The 17,237-nt window shown below is 36.0% G+C and overlaps 1 protein-coding gene across 2 annotated transcripts in view; it reads right to left on the reverse strand.

Moving 5' to 3' along the window:
• Positions 1-13,448: 13,448 nt before the first annotated feature.
• The window catches only part of Tmem196 (transmembrane protein 196), a 48,333-nt gene continuing 44,544 nt past the window's right edge, over positions 13,449-17,237 (reverse strand). For both annotated transcript variants that reach the window (XM_042695844.1, XM_042695843.1), the window contains exon 4: positions 13,449-13,508. In XM_042695844.1, coding sequence (XP_042551778.1) covers positions 13,449-13,508 — 60 coding nt within the window. The remainder of the gene's footprint in view (positions 13,509-17,237) is intronic.

Below are 17,237 nucleotides of genomic sequence, written 5' to 3' on the forward strand. Positions count from 1 at the left end.
TGTGTGTGTGTGTGTGTGTGTGTGTGTGTGTGTGTTTCCTTGTTCCTGGGCTGATATATGGTTCAAAGTGAGTGGCAGTGTTGTTTAGCAGAGTCACTCATAAATGAATCTGCAGCTTTTCTTTCCTGAGCATTAACCTTAGCAGTTCAAGGAATTTTTCAGTTTTCACCTAGGGTATGATGGAAAGATGCTTGAGAAACATCGCCTTAGTGAAGACCAGGATCATAATGTATTAATTGTAAAGACTAATCATAATCCTGATTTCTAATGGTTTGCCTACCATGACTCTAACAATATTTGAAGTTTTCCTGTAATGTGTCAGCCAAGATCTAGAGTGTGTTTGGCAACTTGCAGTAACATAACACATATTTGTTATTGTGTACTGTGTGGTTGAGAAAGTAGAGTTTGGGTTGCTAAAATAAAGATGACTCGTTATGCTCCAGAAATTCCAACTACTTGAAAGCTATCTGCCTAAAAGTAGGTGTGTCTTTTAACTATGGTCAGTTGATTATAGACAATGCCAAATTGTCAAACTAATAAAATATTTTTTCAATTTATAGCTTGACCTTTCAATAATAATAATAATATATTTTTGTGAGTTAATTCCCAATCAAGCCTCTTGTTTCAATACAAGCTTTTTTTGGGGCAAAGACAGTGAAAAAATTCTATATAATTTTACTAGGCATACAATCCAAAATGGTTTTCTCTGCTGTGAGTCAATGACAACTTGTGATTTGTGGATTTGGAACAATTGAATTTCTTGGCTGTGATCTACTTGAGTAGGAAATATTACATTTGTTTCCAGAAAAAATGACTTAAAGAAGAAAATAGTGAAGGAATGCCAAGTTCTAAAGTTTTATTTGGAAACAGTGTTCTATCCAAACGGTACTTAAGATACTCTCTCTTCATTTCTGAAAAATGTTTGCTAAATATCTCTGAAAATGTAGTTTAGACATACGGTTTTAAAACATGCCACTTTTTTGAGCTAAGTCAGAGAATAAAGCAGAAGGCAGTGTGCTGCTATTCACACCTTCCCCAGCACAAGAATTTGGGATTATATATTGACACATGTCAATAAGCTGAATATGCTTCTCCAAAATGAGAGAAATTGTTCAACTTATTTTGCCTGTCAAATGTGAAATAATTAGTAAAGTAGTGGCATTTTCTATGGAGGGAACTTGTGTGTCATGAAACTCTAAAACCAGTTCTGAAATTCACTATGTGCTGATTTAGTTACTTTTGCTAGTTATAACTAGTTCTGTTCAGTCCATTTAAAAATTGCACAGCATCTAGCAATTTTTTTTCTCTTTTACTAAATAAGTTTTTTTTATTGTGAAAATACTGTACAGCGGGGTTAGAATCACATGAACAAGGTAATGAGTACATTTCTTATCAAGCATTATTGCCTCCTCCTTTGTTTTACCCCTACCATCCCTTCGATACCATTTCCACAACTACATTCCCCCCTCCCCCCTCTAAACTATAAAGTTTGTTTTTTGACATAACGTCTTGTATATCTCATTGTTGCAATGGGTCAACCTGTATCTCTATTTAAACAATTTGTTTTTTCCCTTCCGCTCACCAAATTATACCAGCATCAAACACAGTGAAAACGGGGTTTATGCTGTGAGGGAGAGACATACAAAGCAACACAAAAATCACCTGGTACCTTATAAATACATTAGAAAAAATAGCAAGAAAGAAAAACCACTTGTGTCCTTATCTTGGGGTTCATTTCGCTTAACATCATCTTATCTGACGTTTTCTGCTTGTCTCAGACATATACTAGTCAGTGCAAATAAGGGAAACCATGGAATCTATGTTTCTTTGCACCTGGCTTACTTCACTTAATATAATTTTTTCAAGTCTTTCCATTTCCTAACAAATGGGGCAATGTCATTCTTTCTGATGGAGGCATAGAATTCTATTGTGTATATATATATACATATATATATATATATGTATATATATATATATATATGTATATACCACATTTTCTTGATCCATTCTTCTACTGAGGGGCATCTGAGTTGGTTCCATATCTTAGCTATGGTAAACAATGCTGTGATAAACATAGTTGGGCTGGTAGCTTTATTATAACCTTGTTTGTGATTGTTTGGGTAAATGCTCAAAAGTGGGATAGCTGGGTCATAAGGGAGCTCTAAGATCAGTCTTTTGAGGAACCTCCATACTGCTTCCAAAATGGCTGAACAAGTTTCCATTCCCACCAACAATGCAGTAGGGTTCCCTTTTGGCCACATCCCCTCCAGCATCTGTTGTTATTAGATTTCTTGATTCTAGCCATTCTAACAGGGGTGAGGTGGATTCTCAATGTTGTTTTGATTTGCATTTCTTTTATGGCTAGAGAGGTTGAGCATTTCTTCCTGTGTCTATTGGCCATCCTTCTTTCCTCTTCAGAGAAGTTTCTCTTGAAGTCTTTAGCCCATTTATTTATTGGGCAGTTGTTTCTTTGAGGATTTGTTGTTGGGGGATTTACTTTATTGAATTCCAGGTATATTTTAGATATGAGGGCCTTGTCTGTTGTGTGGCTAGTGAAGATCTTCTCCCAATCCGTGGGCTTTCTATTGATCTTGCTAGTTATGTCCTTTGCCATGCAGAAGCTCTGCAATTTCATGCAATCCCATTTGTCCAACCTTTCTTTGATTTGTTCTGTTTCTGGGTCTCTTTTAAGAAAATTTCAGCCTGTGCCAAGGAGACCTAGGGTTTCTCCTATTCCATCCAAGGTCTTTGATTCATTTGGAGTTGATTCAGGTGCAGGGTAATATATAAGGATCTAGCTTTAGTTTTCTACAAGTGATTTACCAATTTTGCCAGCACCATTTACTGAAGAGGCTGTCTTTCTTCCATTCTATTTTTTTTAGCTCCCGTATAGAAGATTAGGTGACTAAAAGTCTGTGGGTTCTTTTCTGGGATTTCAATTCTATTCCATTGGTCCTGAGGTCTGTTCTTGTGCCAGTACCAACATGTTTTGATTACTATGGCTTTGTAGTAGAGTTTGAAATTTGATATTGATATTCCTGTTCTTTCTGTTAAGGATAGTTTTTGCTGTTCGGGGTCTTTTATTGTTCCATATGAATTTTTGTATTACCTCTTCTATTTCCTTGAAGAATGAGGTTGGAATATTGATATGTATTGCATTGAATTTGTAGGTAGCCTTGGGAAGTATTGCCATTTTCATGATGTTGATCCTTCCAATCCAGGAGCATGGGAGTTTTTGCCACATTCTAAGTTCTGTTTTGATTTCCTTCTTCAGGTTTTTAAAGTTTTCATCATAGGGGTCCTTCACTTCTTTGGTTAAGTTAATTCTAAGGTATTTTATTTTTTTGTGGGGCTATTACAGCAGGAGTTGCTTTCCTGATTTCAGCTGCAGTCTTCTCATTGTTGGCATACAGAAAAGCCATTGATTTTTGAGGGTTAATTTTATACCCTGCTACTTTGCCAAAGTTTTCCATCAGCTCAATGGAAATTTGGGAGTGGAGTTCATGGGATTCTTTAAATACAAGATCATGTCATCTGCAAAGAGGGAGAGTTTTACTTCATTTTTCCCTATTTGGATCCCTTTTATGTTTGCATCTTGTCTTATTGCTGTAGCTAGGCATTCTAATACTAAATTAAAGAGAAGTGGAGAGATTGGATATCCTTGTCTTGTTCCTGAGTTTAGAGGGAATGGCTTTAGTTTTTCACCACTAAGTATAATGCTGGATGTAGGGTTTGTTATATACAGCCTTGATTGTATTAAGGAATGTTCCATGGTTTCCTAATTTTTCCAAAGCCTTCATTATACAGAGGTGCTGGATCTTGTCAAATGCTTTTTCTGCATCTCTTGTGATAACCATGTGGTTATTTTCCTTGCTCTTGTTGATGTGATGAATTATTTTAATTGATTTGCATATATTGAACCAGCTTTGCATCCCTGAAATAAATCTTGTTTGATCGTGGTGTATGATTTTTTGGATGAGTTGTTGAAGTTGATTGGCCAAAATTTTTTTGAGAAATTTTGCATCAATGTTCATCAAATCAATAAGTCTATAGTTCTCTTTCTTTGGTGAGTCCCTGCCTGGTTTTGGGATGAGGGTTTTGATGGCTTCATAGAAAGAGTTTGGTAGTGAGCTTTTTCTTTCAATTTCATTGAAAAGTTGGAGGAGTATTGGTGTGAGTTCTGCTTCGAAGGCCTTGTAGAATTCCACTATAAATGCATCCATTCCTGGGCATTTCTTAGATGGGAGGTCACTTATTGCAGTTTCTATTTCAATGCTTGATATGGGTCTGTTAATTTGGTTTAACTTATGTTGGTTTAGTTTCAATATTTGCTAGGAAATCACCCATTTCTTCCAGGTTCTCAAACTTATTAGCATAAAGGTATTCCCTTATAACAATCTGGATCTTGGTTGTTTCTGTGGTGATGTTTCCATTCTCATCTCTTAGTTTATTTGTGTGTGTTTATTTGTGTGTGTTCTCTTCTTTTTCTGATAAGATTTGGTAAGGGTCTATCAATTTTGTTAATTTTTTCAAAGAACCAACTCTTTGTTTTGTTGACTCTATGTTGCTTTTAGATTTTAATTCGTTTAATTCTGATTTAATTTTAATTATTTCTTTCCATCTACCGGATTAGGATTTTCCTTGCTGCTCTTTTTCAAGGAGGTTCAGATGTCTCATTAAATTGTTGGTTTCAGATTTCTCCAACTTGTTGATGTAGGAATTCAGAGCTATAAGCTTGCCTCTGAATACTGCCTTTCCTGTGTCCCAGAGGAGCTGGTTGTTTTGTGTGCTCATTTTTGTAGAATATCATTAACATTTGAATTTCCTTTCTAATCTCTTCTGTGACCTACTGGTGATTCAATAGTGTGTTGTTCAGTCTCCATGTGTTACAGGACTTTCTTTGGTGGCTTTTGGTGTTGAGTTCTAATTTTATTCCCTTGTGGTCTGAGAGAATACAGGGCATAACTTCAATGTTTCTGAATTTGTGAAAGTTTGCTTTGTGACCTAAAATGTGGTCTATTTTGGAAAATGTTCCATGTGCTACTGAGAAAAACATGTATTCTAATGCTGGGTGAAATATTCAGTAGATGTCTGTTAAATCTAGTTGATCTTTGCAGTAGTTTAGATCTGTGGTTTCTCTGTTGAGTTTTTGCCAAGTTGATCTATCTAGTGGGGATAGTGGTGTGTTAAAGTCCTCAACAATTATTGTCTTTGGATCTATGTGAGATTTGAGGGACAGTAGTGTTTCTTGGATGAATTTGGGTGCTACATTGTTTGGCAAATAGATATTTAGAATTGTAATATCTTCCTGAAGGAGAAATCCCTTAATTATTATGTAGTGACCTTCTTCATCTCTTCTCACTAATTTTAATTTGAAGTCTATTTTATCTGATATTAGCATTGCAACTCCTGCCTGTTTATGGGGGGCCATTTGCTTGGTAGATTTTATTCCAGCCTTTCACTTTCAGAATTTGTTTGTTTTTATGGACAAGGTGTAACTCTTGAAGACAACAGATAGAAGGATCTTGCTTTTAAATACAGCTAGACAGACTATGTTGCTTAATTGGAGAGTTTAGTCCTTTAATGTTGAGAGTTAGGACTGAGAAGTGTTTGGTATTTCTTGCCATGTTATCCACCTTCGTGGGGGCTGTGACAGCTGGGTTCTTCCTATGGTTCTTGGATTCTCAGTTTGGGCGAGGTTTCTTGGCCTTTATTGTGGTCTTGTTGGTTTTCTATGTGTAGGAGTACATCTTTAAGTAATTTTTGTAGGGCTGGTTTGGTGGAGATATATTGTTTCAGTTTTTCTTTGCTATCAAAGGTTTTCATTTGACCTTCTGTTATGAAGGAAAGTTCACCTGGGTACAGTATTCTTGGTTGATAGTTGTTTGTCTTTAGGGTGTGGCATACATCATTCCAGGCTCTTCTTTCTTTGTCTCTGCTGAGAAATCTGAGTTTATTCTAATTGTTTTCTCTTTATAGGTGATTGATCTTTTATCCTTGACAGCTTTAAGGATCCTTTCCTTGGTCTGCACTCATTCTGTGTGGATTATAATGTGAAGGTGGTCTGTCTTGTTCTCATCTGGACTATTTGGGGGTCTAAATGTTTCTTGTATCTGAATAGGCCTATCTTTTTGCATGTTTGGGAAGTTCTCTGCTAGGATCCTGTTAAAGAATTTTCCTAGACTGTTAACTTCTGCCTCTAGGTGCTCCTTTATGCCCATTATCCTCAGATTAGGCCTTCTGATGGTGTCTTCCAAATGTTGAATAGATCTATCATATTTCTTGAATTTGTCTTGGATAGTTGTATGTTCTTTCTCCATGATATCTAGGCTTTTCTTCAACCCCTGAGATTCTATCTTCTTCATGGTCTAACCTACTGTCAAGACTTTCTGCTTTGTTTTTTATTTCCTTTCCTTCTATTTGGTCAGCTTTGATGGCTTCAAATTCTTTGTTGGAGCTTTGTTTTAGATCTTGTATGAACTTCTTTACTTCCTTAATTTGGTGTTCAGTGTTTACTCTCAACTCAGTTGATTAGTTATGGTTTCCTTGGACTCCTTTTCCTTCTTATGGGTTCCATTACAGCATTCCCTTTGTGGTCTCCCTGGATTCTTTCAACTGTTTGTTTATGGATTCCATGAATGCCTCTATTGATCTTTGTCTATTCTCATCCCGCTCATGCAATTCCTGTCTTTCTCTTTGACTGTTCTCAGCCTGCTTACTCAATTCCTGTATTTCTCTTTGACTGTCCTTAGCCTGCCCATGCAATTCCTGTCTATCTCTTTGATTGTTCTCAGCCTGCTCATGCAATTCCTGTATTAATCTTTGGTTTGCCTGTCTCACTCCCTATCATGCTCACACTGAGTTCTTTCCAGTTTTTAATCTTTTCATTCACCATGTTTACCAGTAGTGTTTATAGAGCTTTTTGGGAACTCTCCTCTGGATTATTCATTAAATGTTCTGTCACCTGATTATCCTGAGTGGGAGCTGAGATACCAGGACTTGTCATTTTTCTTGTGTTTCTCTGGCTTGTTCTGCCCATTTGGTATGAAAATAACACCAATTTTGTGTTAGAACACTATATTAAGGCAAGCAGCAACCAGAGTCCTGCAGTTGCACAGTCAAAATGGCTGCAGATACAATCTAGTTCAACAGATACAATCTATTCAACATCAAACAATTATGGATTAATGGGCTAAGAACATCTCAGAGGGATTCAGCAAACCAGAAATTTTCAGGTTTACAGAGAATTATGGGGGAAAATAGGATTAGAAGGATGTGGAGAGGTAAAAGTAGAGTGAATTTAACCAACTCCTAATCTCAGAAAGGGAAATGGATAAGACAGAATGATAGGAGAGATTTTAAAAAAAAGAAGAAAAATGGAAAAACAAAAATTTAAATTTAAAAAAATGAAACACTTAAAAATTATGTAACTATAAAGAAATAATATTGAGAGAAGAAAATGATAGGATGAGAGGAGGGCAAAAATAAAAATGAAAAATGAAAAAATATAAATTCTTAAAATTGGAATAATTGAAAGTTATATAGGTATAAAGAAATAATATTACTATTAAAGAAGTTAAGCCTAAGAGGTTGTGAATTGAGTAATAAGTTTCTGGATTAAGTGTATACACAATGAGGGATAAGGTCTAATAATCAACCACGAGTATATATCTGGGGATGAGCAGAAAAGCAATTAAGTCACGCAAAAAAGAAAGAAAAAAAAGAAAAAAAAAGAAAAAGAAAAAGAAAAAAAAGGACCAAAAGTTCAAAAGAGTTTTAAAAAAAGGACATACACACATACATACATTCCTAAAATAAAAAATAATAAAAAATTAATAGAAAATGATTAAAATAATAATAAAAATAGGTAGAAAAAAAGATTTTTTGGGGGGAGGTGGGAGAGAGGAAGATCTTGTATCTCCCCTGTGTCCATAACCAGTCTCATGGTGGAGTCTCTGTCTGCTTGTAGTGTTTGGTTTTCCTGTGGCTTAATTGGTTTCTTAAGTCAGTTTTTTTGAACATGCAGACAGCTCTGCCTTACCCAGGACTTTGAGATCCTCCTCCCAGGCTAGTTCAGTGCTTTGAGTATCACAAAAGAGGGAGCTGGCTGTTTCCTCTAGTTTGGAGATGAGGCTGTGAGGAGGCTAGAATTTGGGTAGAGTTGAGGCCTTTCAGCAAGCAGTAGCTTTTCCCTGAGAGGCTAGCTCCTGAGACACTCACAGAGCCCAGTTTGGAGCGATTCTCAGGGTTTATGTTTACTGAGTTTCAATTGTTTGTCTAGGCTGCCATAGGGAGAGGCAGCCTCTGGCTCTGTTCACCCAGTGAAGAAAGTCACTCCTCTGGGGGCAGAGTTTTCTCTGCCTGGGCAAGGTGACTTTCCACTGGGTGGAGCTGAGCATGGCAGGTCAGGTCAGGTTCCTGTGACCTGCAAATGTCTCCAATAGTATTCTTCCAAAGCCTGGGTTGGAACTAGCTGCTCTGCTGGCCTTTGTCAGTATCAAAGATGGAGATCTCCGGTGGTGGGAGAGGAGCTGCCTTCCCACTTCGGCTCTGTGAGAAGGAGGAAGGATGTCAGGGTTTTACTCACGTCAGACTCCTGGTTCCTGGGCTGTCCTGGAGTCTGCGATCAGCAGACTACTCCTTGTAAGTTCTTGCTGATAGTGAGTAGAATCCACTCCCATGGATAGTGCCTTTGTTCCGGACTTGCCGTGGCTACCGGCAAGTGCTCAGATCTGTCTCCTTGACCAAGCTGCCTGGATTTTCCCTCTCTCGTCAAACTCTCTGTACTGTAATGGCACAGTTGGTATGATTCTCTAGCCTAGGACTGTTCACTGGAACACTAAAACTGCTTGTTTAGCCTCCAACTTCTCCTCTGCTATCTTCCTCCGGTCTCTGCATCTATCAATTTTTCTTCCCTCCCTCCCTCTCTGTCTCTCCCTCTCTCCCTCCTCCCTTCTTTCATCCTTCCCTCCCTCCCTCCCTCCCTCCTTCCCTCCCTTCCTTCCTTCCTTCCTTCCTTCCTTCCTTCCTTCCTTCCTTCCTTCCTTCCTTCCTTCCTTCCTTCCTTCTTATCTTCCTTTCCTATCTAGTGTTAATACCACTATTTAAAATGTGGGCCATTTGCTTTGCTCAGATTTTTCAGTAACAGCTGGTACTCTACCACCTGAGCCATGCCTACTGTCTAAGTTTTTATTTGCTTGCTAATTAGAGATGAGTTTCTCATGTGCTTTCCTACCCAGGTGATCTCTGAACCACAATTCTCAGATCTTAACCTATTGAGTAGCTTGGATTACAGGTTTGAGCCACAGGTGCCTAGCTCATGATGAAGACTTGATTGTAGAAGGACTTCTACAAGGACTGAGCAAAAGAAAGCAAGAGAACATTTCCTCTGTGTGCTTTTAACCAATGCTGTCTAATGGCACTTTCTAAAATGTTCTAAAACTGTTGTCCATATGTGAGTATTTTAGCCTTTAGAATGTGTTTAGTTTGATGGAGGCATTGAAAAATTACTTAAAAATTAATTTATATTTAACCTTCTCATTTTAGTTGAGGTTTGGAGATCTTATGTGTTAGTTAGCTTTTTATCCTTGTCACAAAGTACCTGAGGTAACCAATTTAGGTCACAGTTTCAAAGATTTCAGTACATTGTCAGCTGATTATTTGGGCCTATAGTGAGATAGAAAGTCATGAAGACAAGCATATGTAGAGTAAGCTGCTCACCTCATGATGGCCAAAGGCAGTGAGAGAAGGTTTGGTGGGGGGCTGGGACAGAGAGAGATGTACAGAGAATGAGCAACAGGGGAAGGAAGGAAGGAAGGAAGGAAGGAAGGAAGGAAGGAAGGAAGGAAGGAAGGAAGGAAGGAAGGGAGGGAGGGAGAGAGAAGGGAGGGAAGAAGGGAGGAAGGAAGGAAGGGAGGGAGGCATTAAATAAGAAAGAAGGAAAGGAGGGATGGATAGAGAAAGGAAGAGAGGAAGAAAGAAGAAAGAAGGGAGAAATGAAGGAAGGATATGTAAAAGGGAGGGATAGGAGTCCTAATATTACTACCAAGGTCATACCACCGGTGACCAGGTCCTGTCACTCCCACCTTCCTCTGGGAACCAATCAGCTCATGCACTTTTGGGGAGAACATTTAAGATCTAAACCATTGTACCTTAGAACAGAGGCTTTATGACCTTAAGTAATTCAGTTCTACACTTTTGGCTGCATTACTATTGGCTGCTCTGGATCATATTGAAGGATTCTCAGTGTTTCTAAATGAAGTAATATTTCTTTATTAAAGGCAAAGACATAAATTTATAAGGTTATTTTTGGTGAACTGAACCGTGAAATATCCTTCTAGTAGGTAAGACAGAAATGTTAAATGACATTAAACTCATAAGACAGGTTTCACATGGGTCAGTATCCATCCCAAATGTTGACAGCAACCAATTTGATAAACCCAAGCAAGCCATTGGAAGACTCTTAAATATTGTTTCATTTGTGAGATTTGCAGTTTCAATCCTACCTAGTGTTAATTCTGGCTCAATGATCTGTGTCTATTTCCTCCTGGCACCTCAGGGAATTCACTATGTTACTGCCCTCATTTTGTTCTGTATCGTCACTCACTCCCTTTCTGCATTTGAACATGTTCAAATAATAACCTTTCCCACTTTCATGTCTTCCAGCCATGACTCTCTTTCTCCTCATTCATAGCAGTCTGTCCCCTGTCAATCTCAGATCCCACATTTATTTATACAGCTATTAGGGGAAAACATTTTTTGTATTATGAAAAGAAAGCCAATACAATACATAGTTTCAAAGCACACCATTTTATTACATAGACATCAATAGTGTCATCATACCACGTTCTAGTTCAAACCATAGTGTGCATATATATTATAAATATATATATATATACACAACACACACAAATAGGTTTGAAAATTTCCCAGAAAGTTCATTTTTCTGCTTACTATAAGCATAACTCTTTGTTTGCGAGTCTCTAAACACACCTGCACACCAATTATATATATATATAATATATATATATTTAAAATACAGTGTCTCATTTCTTTTCCTCAAGGGAAGTGTCTTACTAAAACTATATTGTAGTCACTTTAAAATTCCTAGTTTATAATCAGTGTGTTGTGATAAATAAGTTTTCAGCTACTTGAATGTTTTCTTACCTTCTCCCAATTATCTCAAGGATGTCCCCCCTCTCCTCCACTACCACATAAATCACGCTGGCCAATCCCAGAAAACACTGTGCTGAACTAATTACATTTAAGTATATATCTATATATGATGAGAATACACTGAGGACTATAAGGATAATTGTGATGAGATTGTTTCTCTTTTTAACTATGTCAAGGCAGAGTTGTGCCTATTTGTGTAAATTAATGTGTGAGTTTTATCTATTCAAAAGGCATATCTTAGTGGTATTTCTTTATTGTACAAACATGTCTGTAGAGAAATGCAGCTGACAATTCGTGTTTCAGTCTGTCAATACAAAATTGACTTAACTTGCATAAATGCAGTAGAACCTTGGACACACAAAAAAAATTTGCACTTTATAGATTTTCTGGGAAATGTCTCTCCTGCTTGTGGCATGAAACAAATGGTGATAATGCTCATTCGCTATTTGAGGTTGCACTTATTAGATGGTAAAATTACGCAAATGAGTTGGGAGACTTTAAAACTCTATCCTGAAGAGTTAGTTCACTTCAGCCAGAATTGTTTAAGAAGCCAGTTTTAATACATTAAATCATAATCATATTGCTATAAAGCTAAGAAGCTTCAGATTAACTTCATTGATGGTTATTTTTAGCACAACTGAAGTTCATAATCATGTGTATAAATTATAACATGTTCTCAGGTTGGATATTAAAGATTTTAACTTACCTGGAGTTCGGTAAACAACTCATTAAAATGATTTGAAAATTGATTAGGTTTGGGGAGTAATAAAATATATATAACACTGTGGGAGTTGTTGATTTAAAAATATTAGATACATTTGTCTGTTGCCAGAGATTATATTCTCATAAATATTTTTAAATATCATGCTATTGTCTTGCATCTACAGACTATTGTTTGTTATTGTAACATTCCATTATGGAAGAAAAAAATTGAATTTAGCCCTCTGAATGTCAGTTTATCTTTTTATTTTACTTTACAGATCATTCTTTCAAATTATTTTGGATACAGATGTTTATATTACCTCCTTTTAATTGCCAAAATAAAAGCAAACATCTAAATAATAGCAAAGCTAATTGTAACTTCATTTGATGATTAAATCATCTGTCATTTTGTATAATTTAATTGGATTGACAGGTGTTTGAAACACACACATATCATGTATAATCATGAGGGTTTTCATTTATAGATATGGAAATATATGATTAGAAGTTATGTTTACAAATTAATCTTAATAATAATTATTACATAAACATTATAAGTATACTAAGATAACAAAAATGGATCTATGTTTATATTGCATTATTCTAATTACTCAGCTCCATAAATATCAGCAAGAATATTTACAAATGACAGATACAATAAAAAGAAGAAAAATGGACATGTTTAGTAGAGATTAAACATGTTGTTTTTGTGGGCAGAAAAAAGCCTTGAGTAAACTCCTTCCTATACATATTGGAATATCCTTACCATAATTTCCTTTCTATTACTAACTACATTCATGTAGCTACAAATATATGCTGTATACATTTTCTCTATGTACAGTTATATATACATATACACAACATACTTTATTCTCAGGATCATTAATGAACATGCAGATCAAGCTACACAATATGATCAAAACATGTTTAATCTATACATGGAGCTCACTTACAAGTTTTCACTCTTGTGCAAAAATGCAAAAATATCAACAGATTAATCTTCTCTCTAAAAAATCCCTTTTTATGTTTTATGATTTTGCCATATACAAATAAATTATGAAATATATTTCATTCACAAATTGAAAATAAGTACAATGTTATTATAACAAGGCATTGTTGAGGTTTTTTTTTAAATTGTGGCATTCTTGAAGCCATCTGTCTTTCAAAACAAAGACATCAATAAAGTATTGTTATTTCTTGATATCTCTATTTTTCAATTACTCATATGAAATATGGAATTACAAATCTAATACTCATGCTAGTCAAATAATGTTTATAGAATGTGAATCTCACATTGGTTTATTATTATTATGGTTTCCTGAAACATCTTCATAGGAACACTTCATCTCCGTTGAAATGTCTAAACTAGAGCATTTCTGGAAAGTTTGTTTCTCCAGAGAAAAAGCTGGAGAATAAGAGAGGCAAAATCCAGGAAAAGTAATTTCATTGGATGCTCAGGAGAGATAGAAGTAAATGCAAGAATTTTTAAAAATTTTATCTCCTGATCCTTTGGTAGATCTGTTTGCTTCACGAAACACCTTAAAACACTTTCGATTCTTTACAAAGGATTCTTATAGTCTTCCATTAAATATCAGCTGTGGTCTTCCATTGCTCATGTTGTCTGTCATTTCCTGTTAGGAAAATAATATGAGTTAACTAAAATGGAGAGTAAGGCATGGATTTATTTATTAGGTTAGCAAAACTGAAGTTACAAGCATGGAGAAATCTTTTTTGGGGTGCTGAGAGGAATCTCATGAACTGATACTATTGATGTATTTGAGGAAATAGAATTTCATGGCATCTTACTATAGCATATGATCATGCTGAAAGTAACAGTCTTTTGGACTGAAATCTTCTACTCACAAAATCAGTTCATTCTCTCTTCACACTCCTGATTTTGCCTTTTATTCACTCAACTCTATTTTGGAGGAAGTTAACTAGAAATAAAGTGATTAAGTGCCCAAGTTTTCCCAGTGTTCAGCTTCTGGGGAACATGTCATAAATATGCTAACACATTCTACAAGTAGCAGAGAAACATCTAGCCTGTGGACTAGAACTCACAAAGGGATCAATGCTTATTTGTAATTATGCATCATTAGAAAATCACAACAGGAAAGACTATGTTTGAGACAGGATCTCACTACATATCCCAGGCTAGTCCCAATTTCTAGATCCTCTGTCTTAGCCTCCTGGGCATTAGGATTACATGTATGCACTGGGATGCCCAGCTAGAAAGCTCTTGTTACTAGTTTTTAATAGCATTATTATATAGTAAAATGTAAAGAAATCAGTGAAAGCTCATTGTATGTTTTCAAGGGAACAATTATTAAGAAATTAACAAAGAAAAGTACATGAGAAGGCAATAACAATAAGTAGGAAAATAATAACATTTAAATCCCATTTGCAATTATAAAAAACCATTAATAAAAATTAGAAGCTTTGAATTCATCATTTATGAAATATTAGTCTTCCTTTAGGCAATAAAAGGTGATGAGATATGAGGCCCATTCATATTTATCATATTTAGTACACCATATAACTATGACAGCAAAATTATCTAACAATAGGTTGACAGCATCATTCCACGCTCGAACAAGCCTATTTGCAAAAGAGCAGTTAAAATAAACAAAAAGAAAATCAAAATGTGTTTCAAGCAGAAATTGTTTTCTCAATTGTCTCATTCCCAGCTGGTTTTATGTTGTTTAGATTTGGAGATGCATCGCTTCTCAGCCTTTTGGCTAAGATCAAGTGTAGATTTGGAGATGCTCAGGCTGAAAATATGTCTGAAAATAGACTGGAATTATTGGATTGGTAAATTTGTTGCTAGGAAACTGATGGGAAGATAATCAGAGATCATTCCCCTCAAATAACCATCAATGATATTTACACAAACATCTTTTGTTATTCATACTACTTCCGGGAAAATTTCTTAATGGATACAGAAATAAACAAGTTATTTTCCTTCCTGTAAGAAATTTTGCCTTAAAAGATTAAGGTATATGTATTTTACTACAGGATTTAAAGAAAACTGGACTTAAAATTACAAAAATAAATAAAAGAACTTTCTTTGTGCTGGTACTGGGGCTTGAACTTAGAACCTTGTACTTTTCTTCAGCTTCCTTGTTCAGGGCTGTCACTTGAACCAAGCCTCTAGTCCAGTATTTTCCTTGATAACTGGAAACAAAGTTTTGTGGACTATTCTACTTGGACTGGCTTAGAACAAAAATGTATTAGTCTCAGCTCCAGAACAGGTACAATCATAGGCACAAGCCACCAGCACTACATTCCAAGAATTTTCTTAATAAAATTTTCTTAACTAAATTTATCCCAACATGGACAGCAAAATTACTCATATGATATAACAGTAGAAATTAGTTTTCAAATGGATGGTTCATACTGGTTTATTTGCAAATAGGCACGTCCTGCTAAACAAAAAGAGTGTCCTCTTAATTTGGGCTGGTCTAATCGTGGATTTGTACTCTGGACAAACGTCTAGTGAATGGACCATGGTAACTACACGACTTACTGTATTTCCAACTTTATGATTCAAATAAACCAAGCTCATCAACAATTTTTTCAGCAGTTGGAAATATGGAAATTAAAAATCTGTCATCTCAGATGATTTGACTGGAAGAAACATTCTATGCAGCTTTTTGTTGTTGTTGTTGGTTGTGGGGCTTGCACTCTGGGCCTGGACACTATCCCTGAGCTCTTCAGCTCAAGGTAAAAGCTCTACCACTTGAGCCAAAGCGCTACTTCCAGTTTTCAGATGGTAAATTGGAGATAAGGGTCTCATGGACTTTCCTGCCCGGGGCTGGCTCTCAACTGTGATCCTCAGATCTCAGCCTCCTGAGTAGCTAGGATTACAGGTGTGAGCCACCAGTGCCCAGCCAGATTTTTGTTTGTTTGCTTACTAGATTCGTGTAAAACATTAGCTATGTGTTCACACAATTGTGGCATGATAGAGATACGTTGTTTTTATCCAGACTCGTCTATTATTCAAAGTAAAACTCTGGTCTATGAATAATGATTTTCAACAGAATTAGAATGTAGGGGAGACAAAAATAAGAGGAATTACGAATCATCCAAGCAGATTTTTGTTTGGATGCTTATAGGCAGGCTGAATATTTTAATACTCAACCAGCTTTCAAGCTGCAAGACTCTGCCATGAAGGCTTATGTCAACTCTTCAAAGTAGCCTTTAGGAAAGAGATACTTTGAGGAGTGACATGACAACATCAGTCTAGACCGATGTGCTGGTGTCATGGCTTCCTAAAGGAGGTAGTGCTTTGTACAGCAACATCACAACAGGATAACTCCCTGGGAGTCAGCGTACCTTGTAGGTAACTCTGGTGTCGGGGGCACCACCGGGCAGCTGGGCAAGTCGGTTATTTCAATAGCCCTCAATCTCTGATGTAAATATAACAAGTATACAATAAATATTGCACAAACTTACAGACAAAAAGTTAAACCAAACTAGTATTATAGAGCACAAACAGCCAGTAATCAAATATAGAATGATCATGTATTTTTATGACCTACCTCTTATCAGCTAGGTATTTACATAATTAATTATTTTTTGGAAGAACATGCATAGATCTGTTTAAAAATACTTATAGATCTGTTTAAAATTGCCCTCTTGGGATAATTTTAGAAATTCTCCTCTCTTCTATAGATTATAAACAAAGCAACCACATATAAACTACATGTTTTAGATTTCAAAATAAATTAAAAGAAAGAGTAGTACCTCTTCTTACTATTTATTTTACTCTGTGGCGGTACAATTTCACTTCCACATATTCAACAAAATGTAATTTGGTCATCAGTGAGTTCATTTTACAGTGCAATCCAGTTTCTTTAATAGCTCCACTAGCAGACATTGAACTAAGAAATGCACAACAAAATGTAATGGAAATACACATAGTTCTCATGCCATGTACAATTATTTTAACTTTTTGCCTTAAATAATTATGCAAGGACCATTGTTTAAAATACAGGCGAAGCTATACAATGGTGCATGTGTCTAGATGAGACTTAAGTGAAGGTATACAAATGTGCATGTGTCTAGATGAGACTTAAGTGAAGGTTTATAGGAATTGTAATATCTGGACTGATAGACAAGACTTTCTGTAGCCTTATAAAAGAGCCCCTTTTGTACCCAAAGATCTGATTTACATAATCAAATGCATCTCCTTACAGGCATAAGAATGAGCTAGCAACAGGAATTCATGTGATTTCTAAAGCTGGCATGATACTGAATGGAGACTGTATTTGGTTTGTGAGTTTTGTCTCAGTCTAATACATCAGAATCCATATTTATAAGGTAGTCAATATTTTATGAAATGCTATTTTAGGAAATGT

Source organism: Dipodomys spectabilis, unplaced genomic scaffold (assembly GCF_019054845.1).
Source record: "Dipodomys spectabilis isolate Male_0828 unplaced genomic scaffold, ASM1905484v1 ptg000190l, whole genome shotgun sequence".
Classification (NCBI taxonomy): Eukaryota; Metazoa; Chordata; class Mammalia; order Rodentia; family Heteromyidae; genus Dipodomys; species Dipodomys spectabilis.